Source organism: Cheilinus undulatus, linkage group 10, assembly GCF_018320785.1.
Source record: "Cheilinus undulatus linkage group 10, ASM1832078v1, whole genome shotgun sequence".
Lineage (NCBI taxonomy): Eukaryota > Metazoa > Chordata > Actinopteri > Labriformes > Labridae > Cheilinus > Cheilinus undulatus.
The window spans coordinates 7,089,372-7,105,836 of record NC_054874.1 but is presented as its reverse complement, the minus strand read 5'-3'; the positions used below and the strand labels follow the sequence as shown (position 1 = coordinate 7,105,836).

At 38.7% G+C, this 16,465-nt stretch overlaps 2 protein-coding genes across 2 annotated transcripts in view; one reads left to right on the top strand and one right to left on the bottom strand.

The window, feature by feature from the left end:
- Window positions 1–12,875, bottom strand: part of cstf2 (cleavage stimulation factor, 3' pre-RNA, subunit 2) — a 29,323-nt gene extending 16,448 nt beyond the window's left edge. The window contains exons 1-7 of the mRNA XM_041797089.1: window positions 12,748–12,875; window positions 12,442–12,520; window positions 10,135–10,304; window positions 9,888–10,024; window positions 7,162–7,281; window positions 6,885–7,007; window positions 6,055–6,190 (exon numbers count right to left, since the gene is read on the bottom strand). Coding sequence (XP_041653023.1) covers window positions 6,055–6,190; window positions 6,885–7,007; window positions 7,162–7,281; window positions 9,888–10,024; window positions 10,135–10,304; window positions 12,442–12,520; window positions 12,748–12,841 — 859 coding nt within the window. The 5' untranslated portion in view covers window positions 12,842–12,875. The remainder of the gene's footprint in view (window positions 1–6,054; window positions 6,191–6,884; window positions 7,008–7,161; window positions 7,282–9,887; window positions 10,025–10,134; window positions 10,305–12,441; window positions 12,521–12,747) is intronic.
- A 304-nt stretch (window positions 12,876–13,179) lies between these two features.
- bcorl1 (BCL6 corepressor-like 1) overlaps window positions 13,180–16,465 on the top strand; it is a 71,709-nt gene continuing 68,423 nt past the window's right edge. The window contains exon 1 of the mRNA XM_041797859.1: window positions 13,180–13,241. The gene's annotated coding sequence lies outside the window, so the exon portion shown is untranslated. The remainder of the gene's footprint in view (window positions 13,242–16,465) is intronic.

The following is a 16,465-nucleotide window of genomic DNA, read 5'->3' as shown; positions in this document are numbered from 1 at the left end:
ATTTTTTGTGTTTACATGTGCTGTGAAATTTCACTGCCATGCTATGATGGCAATGACCAAGGGGGATTAGTGATGAGCAGGAATCATGCAGCCTGATGGTACATACCATCAGGGACTAAAGATACAGGAGAATAAACTGTGAGTGTGCAGTACTGTCTTTCTTGTACGGAGTGATTTATTGCACAAATCAAGAAATAAGTGACTGTGAGAGTTGTTGGGATGGAAACGATGCATCATCTCTGGTTGCGTCCGTGTGAACTCAGGCTTTCAGAATGTTGCAGAGCAGCTTGTTGCTTGCAAATCTTTGGTCTGAACCAGGCTTAATATGATTTCTTCAGTCTAAAGCTAAAACTGCAAAATGCTTGAGTGGTTTGGGGTTTTTTGAAACTTGTGTCATAATTTCACATTAAAGAGGTAGTGGGGGGTCTTGGGACTAAACCAGTTGAGAACCAAAAGTCTAGTCACTATGGTGTTTTGCTACTTTTCTGCTGATTTAAACTACTTTATTTAAACTAAAGGCCATATGTCAGGGGTGTCCAGACTTTTTCCACTTAGGGCCACACACAGAAATATATAAGAATTGTGGGGCCACTTTCATATACCATACCTTAAGGATATCAAAGTTAGTAAATCCAGTCTAATAGGTTTTGGTATTCTGAGTGATTGAGTGTGCTCACATGGCTACTTAGTGGTTGACAAGGCAAATATGAAATTGATTTAAAGGATTTTGGGAAGGCCAGTCAGATTTTAGGAGACCCTGGCTACCACTGGCTCCGCCTCTGCAATGCCATTGGTACTCACTTAGGCCATTAAAAGATATCAATATTATTTTGGTTGCCTATATGTTTATCATTCAAGTGTTGTCTTGGTCTAATCACAAATTTTTTAAAAAAATCAATAAATTCTTGTCAAAATGTTTGTTTACAGAATTAGCATGGTAGCACCTCCTGCTGAAAGAAAGATGTACAATAGAGTTTCATGTTCTAATGTAGGCCATATTTCATTTAATTTTTAAGATTAAACACGGCCATTGCTTGGACATCCCTGCCATATGTGGACAAAATCATCTTATACATTCATCAGTCACTTTATTATGAATATCTGTTCAAATGCTCAATAATGCAAATATATAATCAGCCAATCACATGGAAACAATTAATGCACCCAAACTTTTGTCCGTAGTTCCCACCTAGTTTATCTAAAAATAGCTGTGTGCTGAAGTTCAAACTGAGCATCAGAAAGGTAAAGAAAGGTGATTTAAGTGGCTTTGAACATGGCGTGGTTGTTGATGCTAGATGGGCTTGTCCGGGTATTTCCAAATCAACTGATCTCCTGGGATTTTTTTACACCACCATCTCTAGGGTTTTAGAGAATTGTCTGACAAAGAGAAAATATCCAGTGAGCTGCAGGGCTTAGAGGTCAAAGTGCAATGATCAACCAGACTGGTATGAGCTGATAGAAGGGCAACAAGAACTTCAATAACCACTTGTTACAACTGAGGTATGCAGAATAGCATCTTTGAAAGTACAGACCTTCAAATCTTGAAGCAGATGGGCTACAGCAGCAGAAGACTACACTGGATGAGGCTACAACTCACATGGGCTCACCAAAATTGAGCATTAGAAGACTGGAAAACATCGCCTGATCTGATGAGTCTAAATATCTGCTGCGTCATTCAAATGGTACAGAAAGAGTTTGACAAATGGCATGAAAGCCTGACAGACCATTAACAACCACATCATTTTCAAAGTCATTTAATCCCTCTCTCTGGTGCTCTGTCTGAACTTCAGCAGATCTTATCTACAAGTTTAAATGCACTGGTTGCTACCAGGTGATTGGCTAATTAGATATTCGTGTAAACGAGCAGTTATATCGAATAAAGTGAGTACACTCCTTTCAGAACAAACTGGGATATCCATTACTTCTGCTTGGCTTATAGTAATCATGCATAAACACTTTGACTCCTGGCACCTGCCCCAAACTCCTATCTGTTCCCACACATGTTCACCACAATCCTCCCACCCTCATGATGGAGCACTGCTTCAGCTGTGATAATACTCAGATGATAATTATCATACATAACTAATTCAAGGGCTGAATGTTCTTAAAAGGTTTCTATAGAGTAAACATGCAGTCTACCACGCCTTTTAGAGCTCAAACTAGTGGTACACTCAAACAGTGACCTCTCCGTATCAGTTCTATGACCTGACTGAAGAACTGTAGGAGTACAGTGATACCTTGAGGCCGCTCGATAGCAGCTTGCCCAGACGCTCCTGTGGGAGAATGCTGCAGGTTTCCTGAGCCAGCATTAAAGTGAAAAGAACAGGAGACACAAGACTCAAGAGAGCAAAGCGGCACTTAAACAGCAGTTTGAGGTGTGCTGGTGACATGCAAACACACAGACCGACACACAGACACAGAGGGGTGGAGAGGGAGCTTAAAGAAGCCTATCATTAGTAAATATTTAACTATGATGAGGGTGTACTAGCACACTGAGACAGAAATACCAAACTTTTACGGAGATTCCGCTACAGAGAAGCCGGTTAATGGGCCGAGTACCATCTCTAATGATAAGGCAGTGGTGACACCTAGTGATCCAGGTGAGCCATGACACATGCAAACCTTAAAATAAACCAGGTAAAGGTGTTTGTTCTGGTTTTAAAAAAAGAGTTCTATGTATTTTACATGTCAGTGGTAATGCAGGCCAATCACTTGCAAAAAAAAAAAAAAAGAGTGGGACCATGGAAAAGAATGTGCAAAACATAACCTTGGACAAAGTGACCTTGTATGAAGAGATCTATTATAAAAAGTCATCTGTCCCTAATTCAATGAAACATCCTAATCAGTATGGACTAGGGGTCGCCTGATATGGATTATTAGGAGTTCATAAGACAAATAAACAATATTCTGAACCGATACATATTGACAGAAAAATGTTGGGTTTTTGGGTCTAAATATAGAATTTGAATTGGTATACAGTGCTTGACAAATTTATTAGACCACCTGTCATATTTGTCTCAGAGACCATCCAGCATCAAGAAGTGCTTTAATGCGGACTCTTTCATTTTCAGGAAGCTCTCCACGTTTTACCATTTTGAACAGGAATGCGAGGTTTCAAACTGAATTCACCCAAATTTGAGCCGGCTCACTGGGCTTCTCTGAGAGGTCAGAAATGAATCAAGCATAACATTCAACCACTAAAACTCATTTTTCTGTTCAGGAATGCAAGTAAATAACTTTAATTTGACATATTGATCAAGAAATATTAATGTGCTTTACTATTTTTTCAGTTTCTTGTAAATTAGTAAATTTGAAAATTCATGGATAACAATAATAATTATATTTTAGCATTAAAAATATCATTTGGGTTAAAGAGCTTCTACATATTGGTGTATTAACCATTGCAGAAACTTAAAAAATGATTTTGGTAATTACTAACGCTGTTAATTTAGGGCAGCTGTGGCATAAACCTTACTTTGGTTAGGGTTAGGGTGGTCTAATACATTTGTTAAGCACTGTAGATATATAAGTACAAAAGCAATCAAGCTGCATTTTTATCTCTGAAAACTTTACATTCTATTGTCTACGTATGAGCCAGTGGTACAATTGCTCTAAGTTTTTTACTTCTGGAGAAAAAAAAATACCACTGTGTAAAAATACTCTGTTGCAAGTCTGAGTCTTGTATTTAAAACATTACAGAATTAAATACAATTATATCAATTAAAATATATTTAATGTGACAACTAAAAATTGCATTTTATAGTAATATGGATGGTAAGTACTGTAGTCATCATAATTTAAATGCTACAGATGGTAAAGGTGGAGCCCAGTGAGATGAATAGCTTATTACAATAGCATGAGTATTTAAAGGTGCAGTATGTAATATTCAACTCGAAGCATTAAACGGAACAAACGTGGCAAAAATTAAACACAAGTTGGTCTATCTAAATTGGTGTTTATTAACCTAAATACAAAAACAGCTTTTTATTTTTCAGAAATTCAGATTAAGTTGAATACATAGGGAGGATCCCCTCCACAGACGCCATCTTGGATTTGTGCATTGTGCATGTTTCTATGGTAACACAAGAAAAAAAATTAGCACATACACATCTCTTATTTCACTGGTTGCTGCAGTTATCACCAGAGAAGTGTTGATATTCCCAGTTTTACACTCTACACCTTTAAGTAGATTCATTTCATATAAATAACCCAAATCAGCCCGGTCCTATAAACTAAGTCATCCTCCAATTATTTTCTAACAAAATTAAAACGTTTGTCTCTGGTACAACTGAAAAAATTAAGGATGCACGATATTGGATTTTTGCCGATATCCGACATGCCAATATTTAAAGATTCATTTCAGCCGATACCAATATCAATACCGATATTTAAATACACTTTTTGGGGCAAGAAATTTCAGTCCTTTTAGACGCACCTTATGGTTTGAGGATGACCAGGGAAACAAACGTTAGTCCTTTAAAACACATTTAATTTTAAAGAATGAGGATAAATAAAGAAAAAGACCTCAACTGACATAGGTCTGTTGGTCCAACCTAAAACTCCACCAATTCATTAGTATATACAGACAAAAATTTACAGTCGATATATGCTGAAATACACAGGCAAAATATCGGATGTAAATATTGGCAGAAATTTTGATATCTACCGATACCAGACCGATAATATTGTGCATCCCTAGGAAAAAAAAAGTTACTTTAGCTTTTGTCAAGAAGACTAAATGAGATTAAGATGTTAGTACTAGACTCATGGAAATGTAAAATCCATAATATTTCTCCACTTTGGAAATAAGATAGGAGAATATTTATATATGTGTATTTTAAATCAACTAAAGTATTGATAGTGCATTGACATGAGACTTTTATATTTAGAATAATTGTACAATTTCATTAAATTAGTTCAAAGAGAATAAATACCTCGACTAAAAGTGAAGACTAAAATAAAAGGATTTTTTAGGGACTAAAACTGGACTAAAGCTAGACTAAAACTATAACAGTTAAAACGACCAAAATGTGACTAATACTTAAAGTCAGTTCAACTTAATGACAAAGACTAAATTTAAAACGGCTGCAAAAAAAATTAACTCTGGAATAAGAGCTAACTGGTCACATGAAAACCTTACTTCATAACTGAAACCTCTGTAGTGTTTACCATGAATGAATTGTTTCTTGTTTCATACACCAAATACTTGTTTTGATACTATGCAATATAATATTACCTGAGATTCACAAAACTACATCTGTTATATAAGACAGGTGCATAGGAGAGGAATGAATCCATCGAAAAACTCAGGAAAGGTCCCACACTGTCAAATTTCACAAAAACACTGACAATTTGAAATGTTTCTATCCTGAAAGGAATTAAGACAGTGTACAGTGCAAATTTTTAACAAAGAAAAATAAAAAATACTGGTTTTGTGGGACTTCTATTTTTGTGTCAGCAGAATCGTAAAATCTATTGGCAATGTTGATTTTAACTACAATCAAACTGAAGGTTTATTTCTGTTCACATGCAATCTTACTTTATAGTTACAATTGAAAACATCTTTTAAAGTGTGTTTAATAGTTTAAATGTGTCTTCTTGTATAATGTGTTACCTTGTTTAATGGCGTGTATTTGCAAACACAAGTCAGACACAAATGTCAGTACTCTATTTCTATGTTGTTTTCATTTTGGATTTCTACTGTAACAGTACTGTGATCAGGCATGCTAGATTGCAGGTGAATATAGGCTCTTTTCACTTCAGATTTATGTTTAAAGATAAAAGCAGGTTTCTATTTTCACCATTTCCATGAACTGTGGCAGCAGAAAGTCTGAAATGATCATGCTCATATGTCAAATTACAATTATAAAATAAATCATTAAAATAAGAGTGAAAAATGATTGATTCCGTTTTTGTCCGGTAGACTAATTCTGCAGGAGAATGTGGTTTAATGACACGCTCACACCACAGAAACCATCAATGACTTATGACATTGATATGTGGAACATCACTGATGTTCACTTAACATCAGTGTGCTTTCAGTTAGATGATTACCTGGGGGTCCCACAGGTCCTGGTCCTTGCACTGGCCCTGGTCCAGGTCCTGGTACAGGCATTGGTCCTGGTCCTGGGACAACACCCATGTTGGGGGGCTGCATCATTTGAGGGGCTCCGTTGACATGCATTCCAGGCTAATAAACAAACAGGACGATATTTAACCTTAGTATTAGCTGCAAGTGCAATCTTAGGGCACATCACATTAAGCACAATAAGGGTACACTTGTATTGAACACAGGCTGATATAACAGGTGGTGCTACCTGTGTAGATTTGCAAATCATTAAAGAAGAAGAAACTGCCATGGTAACCACAAGTGTCTGCGTTTGTGTATACACCAGTGTAGCACATTCTGTAGCCTACTATGGATGTTTTTATTATTTTTAAGACATATACTGTGCAGCTCAGATGATGAAGCGGGTCTATGTTGTGTGGATACAATAACTTTTAAAAGGGGACATTAAGAATTATCTTTACAACTCTTATCGCTGATGAGTACTCATATTCGAGCATGGTTGCATTCACATCTTCTGCAGACCGTGCATGAGGACACATGAATCGTGCCTGAGACTGCCTCTTCAAACCGTCTCAGACACTTTTATTAAGTGATCACATTAACCAGACTTTGAAGTCTAGTGTGCTCTGATCTAGGTCTAGGCCCCTAATGTGAAGTCACCCTAAGAGTGGCACTAAAAAGGGTAGCACTGCAGACATTGCTTGGCTCAATATTAATGAATGACCTGCATCAGAGGAGTGGCACTGCCTTATTTCCAGGGCTTTTCACCAAAAATACAAATATGACTGTGAAAATGAAAGACTGTTAAACTTACCCCGGGCTGCGACTGAGACACAGGCACGTTGGGCTGCGCAGCAGGTGGATTGGCAGGTGGTGCTCCTCCACCCTGCCCAGCAGGAATCAGAGGCTGGACTGTAGTTTGACGATGGAGCATTTTCTGCAGGAAGAGGACATGGAACAGCATCTCTTACCATGTTTTTTGTTCAATAGATATGCGTAAGGGTACAGCTATTTTAATTTAGATCAAGCTGGCTGTAAAAAAATTAAGACAAGCAGATTCTAGACAATTTATTCTACTAGCCTCCTCCTACCAAGGCTATCTCAGGGTCCACAATCCTCATGACCACTTGGGCCTGCAGCAGAGCATAGGCCAGCTGAGGGTTCTGCAGGAGCATGTTCCTGGCCTCCTGGGGACTGTTCTGTACACACAGCTGGGGAAAAAACACAAATATAATACAGGTTAATTCACAACTGACTCTGAGCAACACAAGATAAAAAAACTCTAACATGATTCCACATTAAATGAGCTTATTTTACTTCCTGTCAGGTAGGACATCACCTTTCAGTCCTTGCTTCCCACTTATGATTCAGATACATGCCCATCAGTACAGAACGTTTTACCAAAGATGTGCAAGCATATCTGTGGTATCACATGGCGCTTTCTTCTTAAAACAAGCTTTGGTGTAAGAAAACACTCCTCCAGTCTGCAGTGTGGTGTTTCTGTGAGCTTAATGAAGCAGACTGCCAGATGTGCTGAGATAAAGCTTTTCTAGCAGGGCTAAGGGCGACAGACTTAGCGCAGACACTGTTAATGAAATGAGAGGAAAGCATTTGCATACAGACAATGTCCAGGAAGCTGAGGGAAACATCTTTTTTTGGAAGTTGGGGTGATTAAAGATTAAAAAACATAATCTAAGAACATGACCTCTACAGATAACTTTTGCTAAAACTGAATCATTTTAAGCAAAGAGTTTAGTCTTAACATGCTTTGTAAAACTTATTCTGGTATTCTAAATTCAGTTGTAAACCTTTGTTTGTAATCTTATTGTGACTGCCTAAACAGCAGCAGGTGTCTGCCTGGATCAAAATGATTAAATTCTGAGTTTTAGGAGAACCAGACAGACTGCCACTTTTTTGAGAGAGTCTGTACTGTTGTACAAGGTCTGTTCCTTAATTGCTGCATACATAACCACCATTGAAACATCAGTTTCAGACACCGATTCAGAAAACTCGAGCCCACATGTCACAATTGTCCACAACCCATTCAATCCCGGACCAAATACAGTTTTTTTGTGTCATCTGTCACCACATATTTTATCTTATAACCAGAACTGTTGTGGGGAAAAATTATGATCTACAAAAAAATTAAGACTAATGGAGGGGGGTCAATCTCTACAGATGTTGACATACATTTGTGTTGCTGTGCAGCCAAGGTCAAGCTGGACAGCATCTCTTTTGTCCCGGCCTTTCAAAACAGGTAATACGCCGGAGACCACCAGCGGCTTTTCAGGCCCTTGGGACATCTACAGAACAGCCAATATCTGCTCAGTCCTGCTCACTGTGACCAGAAATGCATCATTTTCACTCTGTACTTTCAAGAGATCCGCATCATTTGGCTGAGTTCTGTTGGGCTGGTTTTTTGATTCCCAAACAGCTCAACCTTTCACAGTTAGGCTTTTTAAATGTGGATTAAATAACGACAAAGGATGGAGGAAAGGAAACTGGTACTCAAGCAGAAGTTAGCTACTTTGCCCAACATTACAAAGCTGTTTTGTCCAACAGGCTTGTTCCTGAAAGTGGCTCAGCTAGCCGATTAGCTCAGTACAAGCACAGATGCATGCAGTTAATTGGTTAAACGCTTAAAATCTATTATCTGTTCATCAAATGTCTGCGCAGGATTTACTAGTTGGTTAAACTAATTACCTATCATTTTTTACGAACATGGGCTTGAAATCCTGGTCTATAATTCTCATTTAAACTGTAATGAACCTACTGCCCCTAGAGGCCGCTGTAGCTTCAGGTAATGCTCTACTGCCTTCCCTGTCTGGCATTTCACCGGACATAAATATGAGAAGCTCAGCAGTGGCTTAGCGGGTAGGATGTAACAGGAATACCGCGGTATGACGGTTTACCAAAGTAGTAAATGGAAATAAAGTGGTATGTAGGCTGTCGAGGGTTGAACTCATGTATAACTACTTCCGAAGTGAAATGAGGCCAAATATCAAAGCACAATATTAATCTGCAAAGAAGAACTTTCAATGCTAGCCACGCTGTAGAGGGTATATCAGGCTAACATCACATCCACCAACACAATGACCCTGTGAGGAATTTGCCTGTTTAATAGGGATAATCTCCTCTTTAGACTAGTCAGTTAAACGAAATGTAAATGAGCGTTTAGCTGAATAGGGAACTAGATGCTTGGTGACATCCTTAAGTACAAGACTTTTTTCCCTTCATCTGGATAGATGATGCTAGACACTAGAAAGTCTGCAGGACTGAGTAAATTATGATATTGATCACCTCCACGCCAGGTATATCAGCTGAACTGTGAGGAAAAAACATTTCGTATATTGTAGGGATTGTACTCAGTGTATGAAGAATTTTTCAGATGATAATTGAAGTGCAATGGTCAGTTTACAGCTTTAGAGTGCAAACTGCCCTCGCTTCCCATTCATTTTGGCTGTCTTGGCACGGTCTCCCTCAAAAAGAGATCTCAATCTCAAGGGACTACCTGATTAACTAACGGTTAAATCACTTTTTAAAAACCCTTTCAGCGGTACCCCACTTCCTGTCCCCTAACACAACATCAGAGTCATATGACTGCAAAGAAATTATTTAAACAATAACTCAGAAACTAAACAAGAGAGACAGACATTCTGATAGGAGAGCAGTCTGTAGACTTTACTTAAAAGGTGGGAAAAGTGATTAATCAGAACATTCTAGGATACATCTGGTGTTCTTCGTTTACCTCTTACCATCACTACTTTTTTGGTGAGTAAACTAGAATAGAAAAAAGTGGAGGATGAAGTCGACCTACCTTCATTTGTTTCATTAATTCAAACATCTGCTCAGGTGGCAGACTGGCCACTGCTCTACTGATGGACTCTGGTGCCTCCTGTGGCTGAACGCTGTCTCCATATGGAGATTCAATAATGGGAGCTCCAGTTCCCAAACCTGTGCAAGACAGAAAGATTAGCAACTGCAGCTTCGTATGAGCGCCTTTGAATGAAATCAAACACAACGCCATCTTTTGGACATAAAAAGGAAAAGTAACAAGAGCTTACTTTTTAGCTCCTCCTTGTTTTTCTCACTGGCTGCGTTGTCAACACGGAGAGCCCGACCACTGAACTCTCTGCCGTTCAGGTTCCGCATAGCACTGAGGGCCGTCTCCTGGTCCTGATATTCACAGAAGCCATATCCCTTTGGCTTTCCTGTCTCTCTGTCATACACTAACCTGAAATCAACAAAGCCCTTATAAGCATAACCGAGGGTGTTTGTCAGGAGTTATCAAAATTATTCATGGGAAGAATCAGCTTAGAAAATACACCAAAGGCCAAACAACTCAATCATAAAGAATGCAATGATGAGTTAAAGGCTTAAGAAGTGTTATAAACCTCAGAGCCCCATGGTTCACGGTATCTAAAGATTTAAGGAATGCATGTACAGAACATCACCATAATCAATCAGAGGCATAAGTGGCAGGAACAAGTCTTTTCTTTGCAGAAAAAGGAAAACAAGACGCATTTCTGCAGTAAAAGCCCAGATACAACTTTAATTTCTTTAAAAGTTGCGCAGTATGGGCGCACAGATGGTCTAGCGATCTAAGGCGCTACCCATGAACGCGGGCGGCCCGGGATCGAATCTGACCTGTGGCCCTTTGCTGCATGTCTCTCCCCACTCTCTCTCCCATTTCCAATTCTATCCACTGTCCTCTTCTCTCGATTAAAGGCATAAAAAGCCCAAAAATAAATCTTTAAAAGAAAAAGCACAATATGAGGCTTAAAAGTCAGAGAATTATCAATCAAAAACCCATGGTATTTATAAGATGACAAGCAATGGATGTGGTAATGGTTGGCAGGCTCAGTGCCTTTATCTTTTATTTTAAAAACACAGGTTTGGTTTTGTCAGGAGTCAGAGACAATTTGAACTCACACAGGTGTCCTGTACAGCATCAAAAGCTTCAGAGAGCCTGAAGCTGTGTAGGAGCGGAGCAATAAATGACAGTGTCAACAGCATATTGATGACAATTTGCATTGGAAACATTATGACAGAGGCTGTTGATATGCAGTGCCAATAACAGCGATCCCAAGACTGAGCCCTGAGGCACTAAATTTTTAACTTCAAGATATCTAGAAGTGAAGCTTTCAGGCTGCACACACTGTGTTCTGTTTGATAAATAATTGCGAAACCAAAAGACTAATACAGAGCAGTCCATCTTTCAAAATGACATGATCAACAATATCGACAAATCAGTAAAAAGTAGGGATGAAAACAGAGGACTAGTTCCAGTGGAGAACTGGTTCCAATTGGTTCAATCCATTGGCATCATTAACATTTAATCTTACCAATTCCCTTATCAACATGGTCTTGAAAGAGGCAGTCGGCAAAGTAAGCAAGAACAGAGAAGGAAGTAAACATAGTGGACAGTCATGAAAACAGGCTAAAGCGGGCAAAAGTGTGGCTTCATTTCTCAAAGAAGGATGTGAACAGCACGACATGCAACATTTGTCGAACAGTAATTTCATGCAAGGCGTGCATCTTTTTGCACAAGAATTATCAATGTTGAACAAGATTTCAGTTTATTTTTTATACATCCAGACATCTAGGGCCCAGAGACTAATTTCATGCTCATTTAAGGTTTTATCTTTAAAAGAAAGTGAGCAGCAGTATTGTGCTGTATTTCAAGTTCAGAGATTGAAGATCGAGAGAGAAGTTTGTTTTAACTGAGACGTTCCCAACAAAAAAAAAGACTTTTTAGTATATCGTAGCATGTTCTCCTCCCAAACACATAATGTTTCACATTTTTAGTGATCAAGTCAGCATTTATTATAACCAGTTATTAAAGTGTGCTTGTCACTGACTCTCACTGAAGGTGGAATACAGCTTGTTCAGTGTTCAGAGAGAAAGAGAATCAATAAATTTGAGTTGTTAACGTTGAAAACCTATATGGTCTACTTTTCCCAAAAAGAGAATTCACAGGAAAGAATTGATAAGGGAATCAACAAAAAACTGAATTGATAAAAAATCGATAATGGCATAGACATAGATAAAATCTTATCAATTCCCATCCCTTATATAAAAAAGTGTCTCAATGTGTAGGATATCCTCCTTTCAACAGAGGAAGCACAAAGGCAGATTTCCAAACAAGTGGAATTTTGTTTGGGACCAGAGAGTGAATAAATTTTAAATTCCTGATTAGATACATTTAAATAAATAAATAATGCACGTTAGAATAGATTAAGGAAAAATACATAGGGAGTCTGATGTTTATATAATAGAACAAATAGGCGGGTAACTGTTTATTGCATATTAGTTTTAAAAATGTAGGCTAACTTGACACTAATACAAATGAATGGAAGTCTTACACTCACCTGAAGCTGACAACAAGTCCGACTTCAGAAAAGATGTCTTTTAGTTGTTCTTCTGTGGCTTCATATGGAATATTTCCCACTATGAAAACAATGTTAAGTAAAAGTTAATTTAACAGTACAAAAAAACAATGGCAGTAAACACATTGTTTTCTTCCTCCTCAGGTAGGGAACATTAAGTTTGCCCCTCGTTGCCTAGCTAACGGTGACTAGCCGACTCCCCGTGTTAGCTAGCCAATTCATCGGGGCGTTATAATAAATAAACAACGAAAACAACATATTGTTAATTCATAAAGAGAGCGAACTTACCGAACACGGATCGTAATGAACGATCAACGGCAGGGTCTCTGTTTGCAGCAGCGGCGGCGGCGGCGGCAGCAGCAGCAGCAGCTACGTTCGCCATTTTGGGGACAGAAATTAATGTGACACCACCGGAAACTACAACGGGACGAGATCCGTTTGTGGGGAAGACGGGCCACATTCAAATACGATTTTTTTTTTTAAACCGATAGTTGTCGCCTTTGCTTATTTTAACCTTTCATACAATGGCAAATACATAAATGAACAATTGGTTTTTTATAACCATACAGTAGCGGGCTTAAAAAGTTAAGGCTGTGTCGAAGTTGTAATTAATAAATTGTAGGAAGTAGATGGCGCTGTCGTCCCCAGTTAACGTTTTTTTCAGCTAAACTAGCTTATTTTATCAACAAATACTATAAACTGGTAAAAACCCCGGTTGGAAAACAAGTTAACACTTGTTAAATTTGTTGCCCTAGAAGCAGTTTTCTACTAAGGAAGATTTGGTAAGTAACTGTTAATTTTTTTGGATAAAGAGGCTAACTTATCTTTGTACTGTTTGAAAACAGTAAAAAAGAAGCCGTTGGAAATGAAAGTTGGCTGCCATTACTTAGTTCAGTCCAATTAAAATACACATGTATGTGCACAATAATTTAAAGAGAAGTTATGGGCTGGTTACCCATCATTTTTTATGTGCTGTCCTTTTCAAAAAGAAAATAAGCTTGGCTGTATATGACATTGTACTGTATGTAGTGAAGCAGTACGCTAAAGACTATAATTGGGCTTCGCTGGGAGAATGACACACCTGTTAATTGTCAAAGCTGTGATTGTTGCTCAGTTTTATGAAGTCACTTTCTTGGTTTTGTCCAAAAACTACAATTAATTTTATTTGTTGGTTCATGTATTTTAATCTGAGTATGAATTTTCTCTGGAGCTTTGCTCTGGGTACACCTCTGCCTTTGAAAGCCTGTAGTTGTTTTAGTTATTTCTTCTGCAGAGGAAAGTGGCGAGGCTAGTTGGTTGTACTTGTTGGTGTGATTTGGTCATTTTGTTTTATTTTATTCTTTAAATCTTTGAAATTAATGTGTAGACATAGTTGGTTTGCAAATTGTAGTGACAGTGTGAAAGTTGGGGTTATGCCTGCAGAATCACAATTCCAGTGTACCTAAATATTAATGTGATATGAATGATAGATTTTGGCTCAACAGTACTCAGAGTGTGAGGTTTTTCACCATACACTATACAGTAGCTCCATTGGTTTGAGTATGTCTTAGTTCTCACCACCAACTAATTGTCTGTGCAAAGTCACAAAATTGACAAAAGGCTTCTGTAATTGGTCACAGGTCAGTGAGAGATATTTTAAGTGTTGTTATATTAAGCCAACTGTCCCAGACCCAAATATCCTCAGCTTTTGGCAGATGAAAGTAACTTCACCCCCTCCATACATACTGATATATGCTAAACATGCAGAAGAAGGATCTGGCGCTTTTCATTACTCGGCATTGTACAGGTGAATCCAAAGACAGGATGTAACTCATCACATTTTTTTCTTAGGTTAGTTTTTGTGATAGTTGGTTTATAAAACTACGTGTTTTTATCCTTACACTTAATTGGGAAAAACTCTCTCAGTGTGCCATGCAATGGTAGCTATGCTACCAAAGCATGGCACATTCAGCACAGACTTTTTTGCTTTGCCGCACCGCCCTTTCATAACATCAGGCCCTCCCTGGGGGCCATGAGCCCCACTATGGGAACCACTGGCATGAAGTAATATACAGAAGGCAAAGATAAAATGTAATTCCTCAGACTACAGAGCAAAGACCCTGCCAGTTTTTGACATTTTTAATTAAAATATTTCTGAGTGTTTAAATGTCATCTCAAAATTTTATTCTCAAGGACATTTTATTGTTGTTGTCTTTCTTGCATTGTCTTTATTCTTATATTGTTTGTCTTTGTTTTGTTCATTCAATGGCTTCTGAAGCTAACACAGTTTTTGTGGTCTTGAATGGTAAAATAGATTATCAGACCTTTTGTTACATTGCAGCTAGAGTGATGCACAGAAAAAAACATAATAGAAAACCTTAGATAAAAATTATAAGGTTCTTTTGCCAATTTCTTAATTGTGAAACATGTAATGAAAAGATAGATAATCAAAGACATGAGGGCTGTTAACATCAGTATGAGGGAGATCTCAGCTTCATCCCCTTCAAAATTCCTATCAGATCAGTTCCTTGATGTGAATAACAGATGCCTAAGTGACTTACTGTAACAGTGTACTGACAAATTCTAATTGAATTATTACTGTCATTTGATATCATCATTATCCTCATCATCATGTTGTCATCATACTTAGGCTTTTACTGCTTGCCACACATTGGCATCTTCCCACTACCACCATCACATCCACCCTGACAGGTTTGAAATGGTCAGATAACTTCTAAAAATATGTAGAACATGGAATTTTATTGATCATAACCACTTGTGACCCTAAGTCACAAAGAAACCTTCCCAGCCACCTTATTATAACAGGTAAGTTTACATTAATATGTCATCAGTATTTTATATAACATCAATATACCAATATAACTTCTCTGCCCCAAATTGTATATATCAAAAGAGCATTGTGCTCTTTGTTTCACACATCCATCTGGAAAACCACTCATAGACAGCGTTTGGGAAAGGGCAGAGCCTTTGAAAAAAACTCGGAGGGTGATTGGATGAGCGTTCTGTCTATCACATCTTTACGGGCCAATCAGAGCAACAGAACACATGATGTTGTAGCCGCTACCGAGGAATAAACTCCATATAGAACATCATAACGCGAACCATGGCGACTAAAGACATGTCAGTACCATAGACTGTGGAAAGAATTGGACAAACCCCGTGTGACTTCAGTCTTCTGCTTACAATAGGCGGACTCAAACGGCTCTTGAAGCCAATCCACGGAGGCTTCCATACTGAAATTGCGGTCTCAATCACCGTGAAGTGAGGTTTAATAATAAAAATAAAAATAATAATATCTTGAATTTATATAGCGCCTTTCAAGAAACCCAAGGACGCTTTACAGGAACACATATACATGGACAAACTATGTGAGGGGTAGGATGAGTGTAAGGGGTGGTTTAGTGAAGACTGTAGGCTGTGGTGAACAGGTGGTGCTTGAGACGTTTTTTGAAAATGTCCAGAGATGGAGCGCTATGGATGTCTGCAGGAAGAGTGTTCCAGAGGGTGGGAGCTGCAGCACTGAAGGCTCTGTCTCCATAGGTTCGGAGTTTGGTTTTGGGCATGGAAAGTAGGCCGGTGTCTGAAGATTGAAGGTTGCGGGATGGTGTGTATGGATGGAGGAGATCAGAAAGGTACTGGGGAGCCAGAGCATGGAGAGATTTGTATGTGAGGAGGAGGACTTTGTAGTTGATACGGGACTTGATAGGGAGCCAGTGGAGGTGGATGAGGGTCGGAGTGATGTGTTGCCAGGGTCTAGTGCGGGTGAGAACTCTAGCTGCAGAGTTGTGGACGTACTGAAGCCTGTCCAGGGTTTTGCTGGGAACTCCAGACAGGACTCCATTACAGTAGTCCAGGTGGGAGGTTATGAAAGCATGAATGAGTGTTTCAGCCGCAGAATCAGGGAGTGATGGTCGGAGTCTGGAGATGTTCTTGAGATGATAGATGGCAGATTTGGTGACAGACTTTATGTGGGACTGGAAGTAGAGGGTGGAGTCCAGGATGACGC